This window comes from Clinocottus analis, unplaced genomic scaffold, assembly GCF_023055335.1.
Source record: "Clinocottus analis isolate CAN_PGR_092001 unplaced genomic scaffold, fCliAna1.0.p SCAF_2, whole genome shotgun sequence".
Taxonomy (NCBI): domain Eukaryota; kingdom Metazoa; phylum Chordata; class Actinopteri; order Perciformes; family Cottidae; genus Clinocottus; species Clinocottus analis.
In genome coordinates, this window is record NW_027175931.1 from 16447562 (window position 1) to 16467307 (window position 19746).

At 43.1% G+C, this 19746-nt stretch overlaps 1 protein-coding gene across 4 annotated transcripts in view; it reads left to right on the forward strand.

Moving 5' to 3' along the window:
* The window catches only part of usp32 (ubiquitin specific peptidase 32), a 51159-nt gene extending 31903 nt beyond the window's left edge, over nt 1-19256 (forward strand). Inside the window, exons 9-34 of one of the 4 annotated variants that reach the window (XM_068584277.1) lie at nt 201-263; nt 587-670; nt 762-823; nt 917-1019; nt 2284-2500; nt 2922-3100; nt 4369-4509; nt 5336-5453; nt 6991-7148; nt 7704-7785; nt 7886-7960; nt 8816-8954; nt 9044-9149; nt 9352-9525; nt 10420-10594; nt 10861-11012; nt 11194-11305; nt 11397-11602; nt 11741-11925; nt 12396-12482; nt 12694-12814; nt 13653-13844; nt 13945-14170; nt 14387-14832; nt 14923-15015; nt 15742-19256. In XM_068584277.1, the coding sequence (XP_068440378.1) occupies nt 201-263; nt 587-670; nt 762-823; nt 917-1019; nt 2284-2500; nt 2922-3100; nt 4369-4509; nt 5336-5453; nt 6991-7148; nt 7704-7785; nt 7886-7960; nt 8816-8954; nt 9044-9149; nt 9352-9525; nt 10420-10594; nt 10861-11012; nt 11194-11305; nt 11397-11602; nt 11741-11925; nt 12396-12482; nt 12694-12814; nt 13653-13844; nt 13945-14170; nt 14387-14832; nt 14923-15015; nt 15742-15915 (3870 nt within the window). In that variant the 3' untranslated portion in view covers nt 15916-19256. The remainder of the gene's footprint in view (nt 1-200; nt 264-586; nt 671-761; nt 824-916; nt 1020-2283; nt 2501-2921; nt 3101-4368; nt 4510-5335; nt 5454-6990; nt 7149-7703; nt 7786-7885; nt 7961-8815; nt 8955-9043; nt 9150-9351; nt 9526-10419; nt 10595-10860; nt 11013-11193; nt 11306-11396; nt 11603-11740; nt 11926-12395; nt 12483-12693; nt 12815-13652; nt 13845-13944; nt 14171-14386; nt 14833-14922; nt 15016-15741) is intronic. The other 3 variants (XM_068584278.1, XM_068584280.1, XM_068584281.1) reach the window with 3 other exon arrangements.
* The last annotated feature ends 490 nt before the right edge of the window (nt 19257-19746 follow it).

Genomic DNA, 19746 nt, shown 5'->3' on the forward strand with positions numbered 1-19746 from the left:
TTGAGGCTGATCGGCCAGTGCATCTCTAATTCATGGCATTAGAAAACAGATCGATATTGAGGATCATCCCAGAATCCTAAGAATTACTCATCTCACATTTTCACACACTGGGGACTGTCGGGCTCTTTCTCACAGCAATAGGTTAGGATAAGGTGCTTGGTGTTTTCTACTTCATGCTCATATCTTTTGTTCCCTTGCAGGAGCTGCACAGCAGCGTGACAGACATAGTGGAAGGCATCCTAAAGATGCACGACACAACCAAGGTGAGACAGAATCATCATCGATTCAGCTGTCAGAAAGTTAATCCTTTTTTTGTCTTTTACCCGATAATATAACTAGATCTTATGACCTTGATGCAGCTACAGTCCTACAGCTACATTCCTATAGTTTCACATACTGTCACTGGGAGCCGCCCAGTACACTCACAGCAACCTCCCTCTCATCTTACCGCTGAGCTATTTTCCTCAATAATGACCACGACAGATAATTAGATGTTCCTCCATCTGCTCAAGGTCTCAAAGCAGTGAATACTTTAAGAACAGTAAATGAGTGTATGGTGACCTGTGTTTTCTTTGCTTCTCACCAGCTGGGTCACTTGACCCTGGAAGACTACCAGATATGGAGTGTGAAGAGTGCTTTGGCCAATGAGTTCCTCAACCTGCTTTTCCAGGTCAGAACACCCACATACTGTACAGTAGTTGTTCAACTCATATATGCAGTAGTTGTTTCCTGACCATCTTTGTGTATTTCTATTGGTCCAGGTCTGCCACATAGTCCTAGGGCTCAGGCCTGGTAGTCCTGAGGAGGAAGGACAAATCATCAGGTATCTACCTGTCCTCTTTACCCGTCATGTCGTTACACAACATTGAAGTGTATGCTGTTGGGCCTGATGGATGCTTTGTTTGTTTGTGTGTAGGGGTTGGTTGGAGAGGGAGAGCCGGCATGGGCTGCAGCAAAGCCAGAACTGGTTTCTCATTTCCATGCTGTGGTGGCAGCAGTGGAAAGACTACGTTAAATATGTAAGTCAAGTTGAAGAAGGTGAAACGTGTCGATCGAGATATTAACACTACACTACTATTTACCTGTGTGAACTGTATTGTACTTTTAGGGAAAATGTGACCTTTTTATGTGGACGTCCTATTGTTGTCGACCGTAAATGTGGTCTAACGACGTGTTATGTTGAGCCATGCAGGCAGTGCCTGCGTGTACCAGGATGCATTGCGTGCTTCTGGCAACGAGTCGTTTCATCGGCCGTCTCTGGCCCAAATACATACGGCTTTAGTCAGCCCAAACACTGTGAAATGTATCCTCGTCTGTGACATCCTCCACTATTATTTGGGGATTACCATTTACGCTGTTGAAAACGTAGCTGGTTTGCAATACAGCCGCAGAGTTCTATTTTTTTAGCAACATCTAGAGCACGACTCGCGACGGAGATCCATGCTGAAATGCAAACTGTGGATCTTCCTCGCCTCCATCTGCGTCACCGTCATGTCAAATGAATTTTCTTGATGCAGGAAGAACAACAGATTTTGCATCTGCAAACTTCTCTGGGTCGTACTGAGGAGTTTGTTGCGTCATTCGGCTACAATTACCATCAACACTGATTGGACATCCATGTAGATATCCAATCAGTGTTCATGCACATCCACATGTCCATCAACCCTGACAAAATGCACCACCTTTTTGTAAAAGGTGGTGCATTTTTCCTTTTTTAATAATGTCACAGCCTACGTCACCTTAAATGAAGTGTATTGTTGTAAAGACTGACTTAGGAGGGCTCAGTATCTTATTACGATTCCTGAAGAGAGGAAAATGCATTGGTGCTTCTAAAGTTTCAACTTGCTCAAGCACTGAGAAAACAATTCTCATAGTGTTGACCTTAGGTCTATGATGTCAGACACCTCTTGGTTAAAAGAAATCTAGATTTCGTCATCTTCAATATTCGTTTCACAAAATCATTTCTAACTGGGGCAGAATATTACATGTAACGTTTTATACACACAGTTTACATTATTGGGTACATTTACTCCAATCATTACTCCCAAGTGAAGGTTTACGTTTCACATGCTGTGCCCCGCTTTACAGATTTCTGTAAGTGTTCCATTTCGATTCCCTAACTTTCAAAAGTGCCAATGCTGCAGTTTTGGATAATACTTCCATATATTGATGAGACAAGGTTTTTACTGCATCCTGCACAATCACACTGTCTGGGACAGTAGCAGTGACTACCACCAAAACAAACGACACATTAATCACAGATATCACTTTAAACAATGACAGGGAAGTCCCTGCTATTGTCTCCCTGTCCAGGAGCATAAGGGCATCGTGGTGGAGCAGCCATCCATTCTGAACTCGCTGCGGACTCCAATGACTACAGCCATTATAGAGCCCGCCCCACTAGACAGACTGGGAGGACTGGGAACCTTCAGCTTGGTCAGCCCCACTGAGGAGAGGTCACCGGATGCTGTTTCCAGCGCCTCAGAGGCCACAGAGATCGGTCAGTTCACACACTTCACATAGCAATTGATAGTACATAATAATATTATTAATGATAACAACAACTAGAACGTTTCACTCAGTAGAGTGCAGATGAAACTCTGCTGCTGTAAAATAGGAGATTTTCTAAAGGGAATCTGGTTCAGGGAAACACAACCACATTTGTCCACAAGGACCGCCAAACTCCACACAATATGAAAGTTACTGGCAGTGACTTTACAAAAGCCCCATGGATCGAATCCTTAACTGTGAACCATCATTCAATTAATCATGAGATAAATGTATCATTAAGGGCTTGCATGTTTCAGAATTTTTTATTTAGACATATAATCAAGCATTCCAACTAGACAATAGATTGACCTTTTTATGCTCTCTGTTTTGTGTGGCCTGGTTGCCCCTGCACATCTCTTCTGTCCCAGCAGCCCTGAGCCCCCAGGTAGCTCCCTCTGCTACAGAGAGCTGTTTTGCCCGTCAGCACAATGTATCAGACAACAACAATCAGTGTTTTTCTGGAGCCAACGGCCACCTCCCCTCCCAACTGGCAGCACAAAGACCTGGAGCCATCGATAACCAGCCTCTGGTCAATACCGACCCCATGAAGGTGTGTGTGTGTGTGTGTGTGTGTCAGTTTATTTTGTTGATGATCAGTACAAAGCCAGTGTGTTTGTGACTGACTGTCTGGCAAATTGACATTGTCTAGAAGTTCCCATTTAAACACATTAAAATGCCCAGTATCAATTTTGCCTTGGTTACATGCAGTTCCCAAAGTGTATTTTAAGTCTAGTCAACCAGGCCTCTGAGGGCTTGTTGGTAACACCACCATTAGCAACTGGAGATGAGTTGGAGTTCAGAGGCGATGTAAGTAGCCAGTTAAAAGCTTATTAAAACCAATAAAAAGATAAATTGTTATCATGCAAGTGAATGCAGAATCTGTTCATCGACATTTAAGTACTTTTAACTCTGTACAGAGCCACACTAGCTATTCACCCAGCTTCCAGTCTTTATGCTATGCTAAGCTAAGCTAAGCTTTCCATGTCCTGTCTCCAGCTTTATTTAGAGACGGCTCAGGGGTTAAAGTGTGTCGTCCTTTAATCACACGGTTAATCAATCTCTGTCTCGTCCTTTCAGTGAGTGAGACTCTGAACATTGAAGTTGCTCACCGAGCGCTTTACGTCAGTCCAATCCTAATTCTTAAAATGGAGAGGTTTTTCCAAAATGTGCCATTAAAATTTGAGGAAACGTATCTGAATTAAGTGAAATGTGCTTAAGAAACAAAGTGTTGATGTATAAAAGTGAAGGGACACATTCATGGAATTCTTGTAAGAGATGCTCATAATGTGTTGCACGCTTTGTGAATAAAGACTATTAAAAAAAAAAAATATATATATATATATATATATATATATATATATATATATATATATATATATATATATATATTTTGACGAACAAATACAAATGTATAATCAGATATATATATTTTCAATACACATTTTCATTGTGTAAAAAATAATCTGATTGTGTAAAATTTGCAGCACTTTTTTGTGTTATTCTTTGTAGCTGAAAACCTGATGGTTACATCAGAGAACTGAGAGGAATATCTTTTGCCATCTTCTTCTTTGGGTTGACAGAAAAAAACCATCTGAGATTTCTAATTAGTAGGCACTCCTCATCTGGCAAAGGCTCCCAGGAAACAGATGGTGCTTTTTCTTTTGTCTTATCTCTACATCATGCTGTACTGATAGCAGGCTGCCAGCCTGTGCATAGCATTAGGATGCTGTCTTTGTCTATTATCTGTAATCCAAGTAGGCAGAGTAGAGTCTTTAGTGCACGTATTGAAATGCTGATGTCTGTACTGTTCCCCTGCAGGCCCCGACATTAACCATGGAGGGTGGCAGGCTGAAGCACTCCTTGCAGCTGGTGCCTGGCAGAGACTTTGAGACGGTGCCAGAGCCGGTGTGGAGGGCACTCTACCATTGGTACGGTGCCAACCTTAGCCTGCCGCGGCCGGTGAGTGAATGCAGTCTGTAATACACATCCTCCCAACAGCTGATGAGCCTCATTACCACTGTGATGCCAGGGCAGCCGGGCAAGAAACACAAGCGGACAGGCAATCAGACATGGTTCACCAAAAGCCAGCTTAAGATGATCAAAACAACTTTATCAAAACAATATCACTTAATTATGTCATTGGGGAACTAGATGTCAGTTGTTGATTTGGGAAGAAAGAAGGCATTTTGTACTGAAAGAAGGCATATTGTATTGATCCTTCTTGATCTGGGGGGGGAAGCTTCACCAGAGCCTGAGGCACACAACCCTGGAACAAGGACCGGCTACACAGACGCATAGGAAGAAAAACTGAGACACAGTAATCATACAGATAGGAGGATGAAACAAGCACAGAAAGAGAAGGCTGGATCACCTGTGGGACAGGGATCCAGATCCAACAAGTAGGATGAGGCGCCCACAGCAAGGAGAGAGAGAGAGAGAGAGTTAGGCCTCAGTTAAAATGGAGGGAGAAAGGTAGCTGTAGCCTCTTGTTTTTTCCTGGCCTTTTGCTTCGTTGTTTAGTAACATGCTTTAGCAACATTGTATTGTATGCAGTAATGCTAATAAAGCCCAAACTGTGCATTGAACTCTGTTACCTGTGAGTTTCTATGAGTCCAAGCTTTCAGCTCTTGAATAAAGTCTGTGTGAACACATAACGGACCATAACTAAAAGGCAATAAATGAAATCAACTAATGATGCGGCCTTAAAGGCAAACCCTGGTCACAGGTTTCTAGACTTTGATTTCAATGCATAAGAAGTATAACACTTTCCCTTCAACCCGTGCAGGTTATCCTGGAGAGCAAGATAGGCCAAACAGAGCTGGAGCTCTTCCCACGCTACCTCCTCTTCCTCCGCCAGCAGCCGGCCACGCGCTCCCCCCAGTCCAACATCTGGGTCAATATGGGTATGACCAGCCTGCGAATGTTCCCACCGTATTTACCCCCGCCAAGAGGTAATGTAAGCCTGCAGCAAGACCAGAGCAAGCCGTCGACAAACGCTTCACTGAGCTACCCCGCACTCCCCTCTCCCCCCTTAATCCTCCTAAAGTGGACTGATCCAGCCCTGGCAGGCTTCTGGAGCTGGCAGTGGGATGAACCAATAGCCAATGAAGGGGAAAGACTGCTGATCCCTCTAAAAGTTGTATAATTCAAACTATTTCAATCTTCACAGAGCTTGCTATTCAAGTATTATATGTTTTGACAACACTTGTTCCGGTGCTCTCCACTCATCTGCATTAGTAGTATTCTAAATCATGAAAAACATAACGAATATTTGAAACCATCTGGACACGATCATAATATCTCTACTGTGCTTTGCGAAACACCTGAAAACTCATCAAATTTAAATCTAATTTTACGGTATTTCTACAGTCATAAAAATTACAACACAAAAACGCAAACCATAATTGAGAGAAGCAAACAAAATAATTGTCCACATCCGAGTGATTCTGTACTTCAAACAACTTCATCAGTTAGCTACTGAGAGTTTACACATGCTGCTTTTGCTTTATAAGTAAATCATTTTTATTTATGTTTTACTTGAAGGAGTAGCAGTGGGAGTGCGGGGCTTAGAGAGGGGTTAATTCACATCCAATGTTCTCACAACGAGAAGACTATATATAGACCAGCTCACTCGCTAATATTCGCTTAAGCTAGATTTCACTCCGGCATTTATCCTTTTGCATGATGGCTAAATGGATATAAAGACGAACTGGAAATGTCTCACTGCAAAAAGAAAGCAGATGATAAAGCATAAAGTGGAGATGTACTGACGTCCATCAGGGTAATCAGGCATCAGCACTCAGCGTGAGTGCTGGTCCAAATTAAGCCAACATATCAGGTTTTAGACCCTTGGGGAGTTTCGGCTACCATCATGACTCATCAACAGCGGCTTGTCATTGCTGGGCATTAGGACTCACCCTTGTGGCTAAATATCTCAAATTGATCTACTTATTCATCATATTTCGCATAATGTCTTTCTAACAGCCCGAGTAGAGCACTCAAACAGGTGTCGAGTGGTAGAATTGAATAGCAAAGCTGTGTCGATGGGAAATAATAACATTTACAAATCAGATTTAATCAGATAGTTTCATTAATCATGTTAAAACCAATTGCATAAAGCTTTTAAATGTATATGTTTATTTTGTAATAACCAGGACTGCTATTGATTGGCTTGTATGTGATTGAATCCAAACGCAGTCCACTTAATCCACTAAATTGATTGACAAATCAAATCTGTTCTTCTTGCTGCTTCCTTACAACTAATCCTCAGTCACAAGAATGCTGTTGTTGTGAATTTGTGTGTGTTTTAAAACACACAAGGATATTTACACCACAACTGAAATTCTTCCGGCTCAGAAAAAGTCAGATGAACAAACCCCAAATTTGTGCTGCGGCTTGGTGCTTGGCTCAGTTTGTGAATGTTCCTGTCCTACCTGTTAGCAGGTAGCGTGCCCTCCCCTAACGCTCCCCTGAAGAGGGTCTTGGCCTACACAGGCTGCTTTAGCCGCATGGCCACCATCAAGGACATCCACCTCTACCTGTCCCAAAGACTCCGCATCAAGGAGGAGGACATGAGACTCTGGCTCTACAACAGTGAGGTGGGTCACGAAACATAATACCTCCCATGAAAGGTTAGACATTTAAAGATCAATCCGGTTATGGCAAACTGACTCCTAAAATCATCTGTTTCACTTTAGTTCACAATTCAAGGCAAGCTTTTTGGCAATAATTAAATATATGATTTTTAAACGGGCAAACTCCAGGGATCCAAACAAAATACATGTATTTTGTGTGTGTTTTGTGCTAATGTATTTGAAACAATATCAGCAGGGTGTGTGTGAGGCTCTAGCTTTAAACCTGTCCCCATGTCTAATCTAGTTCCAAGACCTTTATAATTTTTGTTTTGTGCTGACATGACGCATATTCCTACATTGATCAATGTTAAATAGAATTCCCAGCCGGCAAACCAGCAGCCAGGTCTCATTCCATCACAGAAAATGTATACACACCTCCCACAAAGTGTGGATGGGAACAATACAGCTAATAGCAGGTCAATACGACCATGTCTGATGGTATCTTTAAAAATAAACTGATGCAGAACAGTCATTATTTCATTGTCCTAATGAATCTAAAGTTATTTCTTTGTCTTTCAGAATTACCTCACCCTCCTGGACGATGAAGATCACACACTGGAAAGCCTGAAGATATATGATGAGCAGCAGCTAGTTATTGAAGGTCTGATAAGCAGAATAAACCAAACCGATTATATTACAGGTTATTCTAAATAATGGAACATGACTGTCCGAGTGAACTGATTTATTCTCTTCCTCCACAGTCCGGAACAAAGACATGAGCTGGCCTGAGGAAATGTCTTTCATTGCCAACAGCAGTAAGATGGACAGGCACAAAGGTAAGCTAGGAGAGAGACGCTCATCGCACTGTGCATTTGTTACCAGGCAGAATAGGAGTCAGCTCGTATTGGTGGATATTAACTGTGCTCCATTAAATCTTTTAATCATGAAAACGTAATGTTATTTACTGTAATATAATAACTAGTTGACTCTTTTTCTTAGAGATACATATGAAATGAAATACAAAGTACTTTGTTAATTATTATTATTTATCATTATAAAATGAATAAGAACAGGGATAACAGATATACAAAAATAAAAAAAATAAAAAAAATATATGTATATATATATGTATGTATATGTATGTGTATATATATGTATATGTATATATGTATGTGTATATATATGTATATGTATATATGTATGTGTATATATATGTATATGTGTATATATATGTGTATATATATATGTGTATATATATGTGTATATATATATGTGTGTATATATGTGTATGTATATATATGTGTATGTATATGTGTATGTATGTATATGTGTATGTATATGTGTGTGTATGTATATGTATGTATATGTGTATATGTATATGTATGTATATGTGTATATGTGTATGTGTATATGTGTATATATGTATATATATGTGTATATATGTGTGTGTGTGTGTATATATATGCATAGAAACATATACATAACAAATAACTGCAGTGTATTGAGAGATTATATAAACATTATATATATAAACACAAATTCACATATGTAATATTTTACATAAAGGTTTGTCGTAATGTGCATAATACGTAACAGACATCATTGAGGCTGGTTAGTAAAGAAAAACTTGTCAGCCTTTTTTAGTGTGTTTCTTTCAGTAAAGGGTTTTTACACACAGTTTTCCATCCCAGTTCCCACAGAGAAAGGAGCCACTGGCCTCAGTAACCTTGGCAACACCTGCTTCATGAACTCCAGCATCCAGTGTGTGAGCAACACAAAGCCTCTCACGGACTACTTCATCTCAGGGAGACACCTCTATGAGCTCAACAGGTGCAATTTAAGTCAATCACTTGGTTTAAATCTTGCCACCCTCAGCCTGAGCTCCTCATTATAACCGGCCCTCATTGGTGTATTTCCAGAACAAACCCCATCGGGATGCGAGGTCACATGGCCAAGTGTTATGGTGACCTGGCGATGGAGCTATGGAGCGGGACACAGAAGAACATTGCTCCACTCAAACTCAGGGTAAGCAGCCTCGTCACTGTCTTTTTCATGAAAAGTTAAAGCCTTTCATCAGTTGGAGTCATGTTTGATCCGTCTTGATTCACAATCTTTGTGCTGTCCAAACTTGTTTAAGTGCTACATGAGCACTTAAACAAAGTGTCTTTAAAATGCTTTGAAGGGTTATAAAAATATCCAGTTTATGATGTCATTACTTCCTCTCCAGTGGACAATAGCAAAGTATGCCCCACGCTTCAATGGATTCCAGCAGCAAGACTCCCAGGAGCTGCTCGCCTTCCTGCTGGATGGTCTCCATGAAGATCTCAACAGGGTGCATGAGAAACCCTACGTGGAGCTGAAGGACAGCGATGGCCGGCCTGACTGGGAGGTGGCCTCTGAGGTCAGAGATCACACTGCTCATCAAATACAACTATCTACAATTGCAATGAACCTCGGGTGTTGAGCGATATTGATATTTGAAATGAGCAATAGCTGTACCGTGAGAACGTTTGTGACCCGACCACCAAAATTAGTCAAAACCAAGCGCTCGCCAAAGAAAACACACTCTTTTTACAGCTAAACAGGAATGAAAACGTTTACATTTTTTGAAGCTATCAGATGACAATGCGCAAGGGGCCGCTTAGAGGTCATAGAGAATTGAGCTCTCGCTAAGTCTCACCCTCAAACACAGACAAAATGAGATGAAAATATGATGGAAGATTTTCTCTATTGATTTCTTGCAAGAAAGGAAAAGTATGCAGCAGCTACTCAGAGCAGTCTGTGACACAAGATTCAATGAAACAACAGTTACAACCTTACTTTATAAATGTTGAGGGATATGCCTCCACGCCATGGTGATACAAAGAAAAATGTTTAGTCGTGGTATGTGCTTGCCCTGTTGTCCCTCAGTCCTCGATATCAAAGAAGTTACATTTTCCTTTGCCCTAAAAAGTCAACTCCATTTCTGTTTACGAACCCCTGTATACAAGTGAGGAAAAGTCAACATGTCTTTGATCTCCTTCCCTCTCCACCAGACTATTTTTCGCATAACATTACAATACTATATTTTTTATTACAATACTGGTGCAGTTAGTGACACAGTGGGCAGAGTAGCACGTATGAAATGTTCCACATTTAGATTAATTCATTTACAAGATCAATAGTTAATTAGTGTAACAGTCAAGGAGAGGGACTAGGTAATGTTAAGGTAATAAGCCGGCACATCTTCAGAAGTCAAAAGCAGTCTACCCATCATCCAAGCGCTCCTGTGTGTTAACGCTCCCTCCTTCTACAGGCATGGGAGAACCATCTCCGGAGGAATCGCTCCATCGTGGTCGATCTGTTCCACGGTCAGCTCAAGTCCCAGGTGAAGTGTAAGACCTGCGGACACATCAGCGCTCGCTTCGACCCCTTCAACTTCCTGTCTCTGCCCTTGCCCATGGACAGCTCCATGCATCTGGAGATCACTGGTGAGGCGGCTGAAGGAAAGATGCTGATCCTTTTAGATCTGTAATGATATCTGCACAGACAAGCACAACGCCGTTTAAAAAATAGATATTGGAAAGCTACGCTTCTTAGCGTTCAGAATCCGTTGGTAGCATTGATAGCGTAAATATTCAAGTCGTTACGATCAAATTTTGTTTTGTACCCTGTTTGCATGTTACTTCCTGTCGCCGGCGACAGGCTTTGTACTAGAAAGGACAAGCTGAATCACATAATATTTCCGTTTTCTTAGCCATTAAACTGGATGGCTCCACGCCCGTACGCTACGGCCTTCGGTTGAATATGGATGAAAAGTACACAGGCCTGAAGAAACAGCTGAGTGAATTGTGCAGTCTGAAGCCTGAGCAGATCCTCCTGGCTGAGGTCCATACTTCCAACATCAAGGTACTGGGACTGTTCCACCGATCAGGCTGCGAGCCAAGTTAGATACCAAATGAACTCAAATTTACAACAAAAAAAACACATTATTTTAGACAGACGTGACTAAATGCTCTATTTCATTGCTATCTGTTACTGTACTACTGTTTAGTGCTGCAGTCTGAAGTCCACATTCTTTGTGTTTTAGAACTTTCCTCAGGACAACCACAAGGTCCGTCTGTCCGTTAACGGCTTCCTGTGTGCGTTTGAGATTCCTGTGCCAGGTTCGCCAACGTCCCTGAGCTCCCCAACTCTGACAGGTGAGGCTGTTTGCTCACACTCTGTCTTTTCCCTCTCGTCAGCGTGGCTATGTCTGAATCCACGCTTCTCTATTTCCCTCACCTTCATCAGATGCCCCAATACCCCCAATAGCCAATGGCTCTGCTGCTAAAGAGAACCTGGGCATTCAGCCCATCCTCATCCCCAACGGTGGGCCCAGCACCATGGTGCCCTTCAACCCAGAGTTGCCCCTCGCCAATGGGGTCGCCAATGGACACGTCACACCGATGCAGGAGAGCCCCTTCATTGGATACATCATCGCCATGCACAGAAAGATGGTGAGAACTCCATGTTCAAAAACAGCTGTATTGTACAGTGCAATATGTGTAAAACAATTACCGTCAGTTGAATGACTGAATGCTATTTTATTTATGACTCTAAATCATTCCTCTCCATCGTTTGTGTCGCCCCTTCAGATGCGTACAGAGCTATACTTCCTGTCATCTCAGAAGAACCGGCCCAGTCTATTTGGCATGCCGCTCATAGTTCCCTGCACTGTCCACACCAGTAAGAAGGATCTGTACGATGCCGTGTGGATCCAGGTGTCCCGACTGGCAAGCCCACTGCCCCCACAGGAAGCCAGCAACCACGCCCAGGACTGGTAGGCTGAACTTCGCTTTTCCTTTCGCTCAACACACCTGCTTGTTTGTTTGCATTTGACGGAGCGACATGTTGGGGATTGTTTCCCCCCCCCCTCCAGCCCCGCTTCCACTACTTGTGCTAAGCTAAGCTATTTTTTTTTTTTTTTAAATCTTTACACTGACCTTGTAGCTGAGAAGATGAATAAGAGTGGCCTGAGCAGATCTGCACAATCAGAATCAGAGCTTGTCGCTATCGGCCATAACAAGCAAGATCAATTTCCGCTCCTTTGTTTCCTGTAATTCACTCCAGTCTCAACCAACAGGGCTCCATTGGAAGAATAAGACTGTAAAATTGTTTTCTTACACATTTCGTTGTGAGCCATTGTTGTTTGTCCAGTGTCTAAAATGCTCAACAACAAACTGTTTCAATTGATGTTATGCACACGGACAGTGTGCTTGAACACCTTTCTTATCTTCCTCTGACCTGCAGTGATGACAGCATGGGCTACCAATACCCCTTCACTTTACGGGTTGTGGGTAAGGATGGCAACTCCTGTGCCTGGTGTCCCTGGTACAGGTAAGACGTAGAGTGGTTCATGAACACACAATGATTCACCAAGTAGGGAGCAATGTGTCTGGTGTTGATGAGACAGTGGGCCTAATGTTTTCCTATTCTTACTTTTTTTCCATATAGTAGGCTCATACCAGTGTGCTAGAAATGTTAAAAATGTCTTGGTTCCTGAACCTGTGTATGTACCGCAGCTGAACCTGTCTGTCTGTGTTTCCAGGTTCTGCCGAGGGTGTACAATAGAGTGTACAGAGGACAGGGCCTCTGTAGGAAATGCTTACATAGCTGTGGACTGGGACCCCACCGCCCTGCATCTCCGCTACCAGACCTCCCAGGAGAGGGTAAAACACCACTCAGTTCAAATTCAATCCAGTAAAGCTTTATTAGCACGACCAAAATATTGTATAGTGTTGCCAAAACAAAGTAAACATGTGAACCTCTCTCTCTGTCTCTTCCTCTCTCTTCACTCTTATAATCTTACAGTCTTACTCTCACCTCACTCTACTCTCTCGCTCTCTCTCACCCAAATCATTGAGCCTTACAATGAGATAATCATAGTCAACTTTTAAGAAGTGAGAATGAGCCTTCTCCTACAGATGGCTCAGAGTGAGTTCTTCTGCTATTGTTCCATGCATCATCCTTCGTCCCACTTAAATCATGACTTTCCAGCAGTTGATGAATCCATCGCTGTGGTTCACATTGATAAAGTCTAGTATTATTCTGCATATTTTGAGATAAGAGTTAAGTGAGAGAAGTAAACCTGCTGAACAGAAAGTGCGTTGGTGCTTCGTTTCACCACAGAGGAACCAGCAAGTTCCTTAATGCTCAGTTCACTCAGTTACACAAAATCCAGGGTCTGTGCCATTAAAGTTGTAATGCTACTCTGGCTGTTTTTACATCCATATTATAAGTATTGTGGACTTTGTCTATGTGAGTATTTAGCTGTATTTTGAGCCAAACAGAACTGATGAAATACAGTTTAATAACTGAACTCATAACGTCAGATCCTTATTCCAAAAACTACAAATGTCAAACCATGAGCTGTCTGTTTCTGCTCAAAACTGAATTTTCACTACCTCAAAAGGCACTTGCAGTTGCTGGTTGTGAAAAAGACAGTTTAGAGAAAAGTGTGAGTTCATCCTGAGCCCTCTCAGCATTGCCTTTATGGTCTCCTGGCAGATTGTAGAGGAGCACTGCAGTGTGGAGCAGTCCCGCCGGGCCCAGGCTGAGCCCATCAGCTTGGACAGCTGTCTGAAGGCCTTCACCAGCGAGGAAGAGCTGGGTGAGGACGAGCTCTACTACTGCTCCAAGTGCAAGACGCACCGGCTGGCCACGAAGAAGCTGGACCTCTGGAGGCTGCCGCCTATGCTGGTCAGTGGCACGCTTCTCAGTCTATGCCAGGCCTTAGCTCTGGCCTCACAGGGGTAGGTTCTAAATGTACAGCATGTGTGATGCGTGTTGTCCTCCTCAGATTGTCCACCTGAAGCGCTTCCAGTTTGTAAATGGCCGTTGGATCAAATCCCAGAAGATTGTCAAGTTCCCGAGGGAGAATTTCGACCCTAGCGCCTTCCTGGCTCCCAGAGACCTAGTGCAGCACTGCCTCCACTCCCGCAGTGAGAGCGAGGATCTGCTGAAGGTCGGAGAAGACAACCTGTCTTCCATCTCTGCCCCCGCTGGGTTCTGCAACCTTCCCAAAGGTATCATGTCTTGATTTATGCCTGTCAATTAGCTGTCGCTAGTCAGTCATGCACTGAGACTACTCACCTTCTTAAAGAGATTTCCGTATTTGTTTTGTCATGCCTTTTGTTGTTTTAAGAGTCAACAACTTGTGAAACTAAATAATTGTCAAAGAGCAAAGCAGGTAATGGCCTGATGGCAAAGGAAATGTCTTTAACACATGTCTTTCCCAACAGTCTCCCCTGCCTCTAGCAGGAAGTCAGCGCCTTCTCTCAGCCGGTCCAGCAGTCCCTGTGGAAGCCCCAAGACCGGAAGCGGAGGCCGCAGGCCAGGCCGGCTACGCCTGCCCCAGCTGGGCAGCAGGCACCGCCTTTCTAACAGCAAGGAGAACCTGGACGGGGCTGCTAACCCTGAGGCCGAGCCCAGGGACGACGCGCCCCCGTCAGACACAGAGGGGAGCGCAGCGTCGGCCCCCCCTGGATCAGGAGGGGTGCTCACGTCCGAGGCGTCATGCGGCACCGAGGCATCCAGCAGCCACTGCGACGTGGTCCTGCTGAATGGGGACCACAATGGACTGAACTCCGATTGCAGCACAGAGAGCAGCATGGACCCTGACAACCCGCTGCTCCAGCACGGAGACAACATGTGTCTGGACGCCATCTACAACCTCTATGCAATATCAGTAATGTCACACATCAAGGTCGCTGTCAGATAATGAGCTTCTTTCTGTTTTGAAAAAAGTCTAAAATATTGTTCTGTTTCCTGCCGCCAGTGCCATTCAGGAATCATGGGAGGAGGCCACTATGTGACGTATGCCAAAAACCCCAATGAGAAATGGTACTGTTACAATGACAGCAGCTGTAAGGTAAGACATGAGGACACTTTTTTTTATTCTTTTTACTAAATGAATAGCATACTTTCCAAAAGGCTGATGTCAATGGCCCACATTGGTAAATGTGCCTCCAGAATTATTTTTCAACTGCATAAATGAAGTGCTGGATTGGAAAGCTTGATAGACAATAGCGACAGTCAAGGTTCTTCAGAGCATATCTATGATAGAGTGATAGCCTCCACACAGCTCTCAACATGGTGACGGCTGAGCTGGCAGCTCGCAGGTAACGGTGCTAGCAGTGTCTATCACTGTGAGCGTAGTGCAGAGCGCTGGCGATTGAGCTATGCAGTGGTGCACGCTCGCATGCACTAAGGCTGCGTTCATCTCAAATTGGAGGTTGCAGTACAGCCAATAGTTGCTTAATGCTAAATGAATGTTTTGAATATGTGAACCTTCAAATAAATAGGGCCGGGCAGCAAGAGGTCAGTTATATTACAGTGATTTAATTTCTACATCAGTGGACAGAATACCATTCAAACAGATGTATACAAACTGATTGTAATGCACTCCATTGTAATATGTAGTTTGACATTCTTGACTTTAGAGCCTCTTAGTGGTGGATGCATTTCACTACACATCTTAAACCTGCTCGTAATGTCTTACAGAATTGTCTTTGATATTGCAACACATAACAGGTTCATTAACCTGTACTTAGAGTAGAACAATCATAAACCCTGTTTTAATAAACTATTCCCACAGGAAGTGCACTCTGAGGAGATCGATGCCGACTCGGCCTACATCCTCTTCTACGAGCAGCAGGGAGTGGACTACTCCCAGTTCCTGCCAAAGATCGATGGCAAGAAGATGGCCGACACTAGTAGCATGGACGAAGACTTTGAGTCCGACTACAAGAAGTACTGTGTCCTCCAGTGAGCGCACCTTGTCTTCCATCAGCCAGCACGACACCTGCTCTCTGCTCCCGTCTGCGGCTCTGAGCAGGAAGCAGCAGACGATCAGCCCCTTCTGAAGGATTCTGATAAACTGCCAACGACTCGAGTCGGCCTGTGGTTCCTGCCCTCAGAGAGGCGTCGCAGCACTTTCTAAACTTGATTGCCAACATGTTTTAGTGCAAAGGTTTTCCATGACAACAAGGAAGCCCCGGTGAAAGCACTAAACTCGTGTACATTGCTGAGCCCGACGAAATACCCCCCCCCCCCCCCCCCCCACCTCTTCTCCCATTGCGAACAACCCTCGCCATAATAAACATGTAACATTATACTTGCATACTAACGCATCTCTGAATGTTAGCCATGGTATGGCCAAGTCATGAAGTGATGTTGCTGAGTGATTGTACGTTTATCACGTGTGTTGTCCAAATGAAAAGCACTTCCACCTGGAGTTATCATATGACCTGAGCCTGGATATCTTCCAATGAGGCCTCAGACTGTCCTTGTGTGAATGCAAAGCCAATGATTGGATACAGGTTGGGTTTGAAATGCCAAGTACTGATGTCATATTTGATGCCACAGATTAACATGACGTTGACATTAGAAATCTAGTATATTGAATACTAGGGAAACATAAGTCACACGCTACCTCATCGCTTCCTGCAGTCTGTTGGCACGAAGAGTCTGTGACAGTATTATTAATCTTTTTTTTTTTTTTAACGATCCTCTCCCCTCCTGACATGCTCACAGGTCCTGATGGACATAAAAGTAGTTTTTGCCAAAGCTTGTTTCATTTTACAGCTGCCAAATATCAGTGGTGAGTTGTGCAATGTTGACCCGCGTGTACACATAACTTCTTTAAACTCAAAACTCTTGCGTATCAGTCTGGGTTTGTTTAGCGTGCCATGATTTCAAAAGAGACGCACTGAAATAATAATATACAATATATGTTTGAGACTTCTTTTTAAGAGGTTATTTGCAAATGTGTTTTATAAAAGACTTATTTTATTGTTGTTTTTTTTGTTTTTTTCAATTCAGGTTAGGAATATAAATTAATCTCGCAGCTTTACCAGAGGCATCAGGCTGGTTTTCCCGCTGTAGCAACATGATCGTTTCCACTGCTGCATCTCTTAACTGATCCAAACCTGTCTGTGATGCTAATGTGTATATGCGCTCTGAAACGTTGGGACATTGGTGATAACTTCATTGTAGTTGCAGAGTGGTTTTACCTGTCATTTTAACATTCTACTGTCTAAAGAGTCCTCCACTGATTGAGCAACACACTCATCTAACAGGAGGCCAGGTAAAACCAGATCAAAGTTGATGCGCCCGAACGGGCGGTATCATCTTTTCTAGTCCACACAGTCATCTTTCTTGTCGCTCACACAGTATTTGCTGCGCCTGAAAAACTAACTTTGTTCAGTGAAGTTAGTGGCGTTCAACACAAAGTTGAAAAGTAGAGTTTTACTGCCTCCAGTGGTGGAAAGTTTCAATCCCGTTTCCTGTGCTCTTCTTGTTGCCACACATGGAGCACTCACCTGGTTTGATTTTCTAAACATCTGTGGACTTGATTTTACGGCATAACTTACCAGGCGAAGAGGACAGATCCCTCAGGATCCCAGAGGCTCATGGGCCTTGTGTCAAAATCTAGTTATAGTTCTTTTAGTATTTTTACTTCATATTATACTTATGCAGTTTATGTTCCTCAGTGAATGTGCATCATTTATCTACCATAACCATACCTGATAAAATACAATGTAGCGCTGTACCCAGTGGGTACCCCTGAAGGCCCCTAGCGAGTTACTTTGGCCCTGATGAGTCCCATGGAGCCAAAAATGTCCTACAAAGAAAGTTATATCAAAATGCAAAATCCTTTGGTGTCAATTCCAGAGGAAATGGAGAGAGACACTTTGAATCAATATTTTTTTTAGTTAAGTGCTGGCCGTGTTTGGCAACAGGCAAGCATACTTTTCAAAATGTGTGGAGAGTAAAGTTTCTGATATTAGAGGAACGATGCATGAACATGTATTTCATTTCTATTCGGGTTGTTTTAAGGAAATTGCTCTGGATATCAAGAAATGCGTAAAATCTCTAATAGAAGATGTTTTCACTTTGCCGTTTGCTTATTCCTCACAAATAACCCCAGTCAGTCTGTCTGTCTGTTAAGAGCTCCAGTATTTGTGTCTGGACTGTAGTCGGATCTGTAAAATCTAAACCCGTCCCGTTTAGATTACCGTCTGTTCTCCGAGTGCCGAGTCTAAATATTGGTTCAGTGAATCCCACCTTCTGTTCCTCTGCCCGGCTGAAGGTTTGGCGTGATTAAGGCGGGTCGGAAACCGTTTGGCTGTGTGGAGTCCAGTGGCGGAGCGTTGTGGTGTAGCAGCCTGTGTGGAGATCCTCCTCAGAGAGGCTCAGTCTAATCACTGTGAACAGATGTTTCCCCCACTTGGTCCTCTCCATCCCAGCAGAGGAATCTCTTGTTAGCTGCTGTAATTATGAGGAGGAGACGTCTTCGTGGATGTATGTTAGAGAGCTATCAGCTGTCACTGAATGAAACTTTATTTTTTTGCTTTGCAGAAGAACGTTTGTTGAACAAATGAAAATGTACAGATGAGTGCTATTTATGTTCGCTCGCTTGGCTCCTTTCGTCCCTCTGCCCTCCTGCCTTTGCACCAAGCTGTAGACGATGTCCGAAGGTTTCGGCTCTTGAGAACCCTGTTTGAAACGTTCGCTGCATTTATAGGTGCAATAGTTGTCAACTTGTGGCTGTGAGTGTTGCCAACTTGTGTGACGCTAAGCTTCCCACACCCATCTGAGCCTGAATTATCAACAACTCAAAGATGCAGTTGATATCAGTACAATTTTGGTAATCCAGGAACAAAGAATTTCTGCCCAAAAGAACTCAACTTTGCCAATAAAATTGGGCAAACACTGATCTTGTGACCCACGTAAAATAATATATTAAGTCCCCCATCCTTACCCTCAACCCCCCTTGAAGAGTAGGTCGGAGTGTCAGCAGGCAGAGCAATTTACTACTGAGCAGTCTGTCGGTGTCTGTAGCCTCATTTTATTTAAGGTCATTTCAGTTGGATCTGAACCAGACGTGTTAATTTAAATAACATTTTTGTAAGATGTTTGTTGAAAGAAAGTGATGTTGCACTGACATAAAAACATGTACATAAAAAAAATGTTTTGTAAATAAGCCAATGAAAACTGTATTTCAATATGATCTGTACAAAATACTGTACTTGTAGTTGTATATGGAGTGATACCGTTGATCTGTAACAAAATACCCAAGCAACAAATTAAATTCTGCAGAGGAAAGTGTGTGTTTGCATGTGTGTGTTCTTATGAGGGCTTTTTATACACACTTTCTCCATGAGGACATACCAGACTGGTTAGGACAACAGGCATCACAGATTGCACTCACGCTTTTTCGCCGCATGTCTCCATAACGCGGTTTTACCGGGATTCTAGCGTAAGCTCACAGTGTATGAAATCCATCCCAGGAGCTAAGAGCAGGCATTCGCCTCCTCTTTGCTCCTGGACTGACTTTTATGGCGCTGTACTAGCTACAGCTGGCACCTGCTAGATGACTGTGCTACCACATTAGCACTAACTCTAAACTAACTTAACATTAAGCCAAAACTAAACTCAAAGACTTGCCATTCCAACTATCTTAATGCTAACGTTAGAGTTAGTTTAGTTTACAATCTGGGTTCTGTTTTGAAGCTCTGATATGTGATCTGTGATGTCATTTATGAGATCAAACACCACAAGGTGTGGGGGAGGTGCTGCATGTTCTGCTAAGCTATGC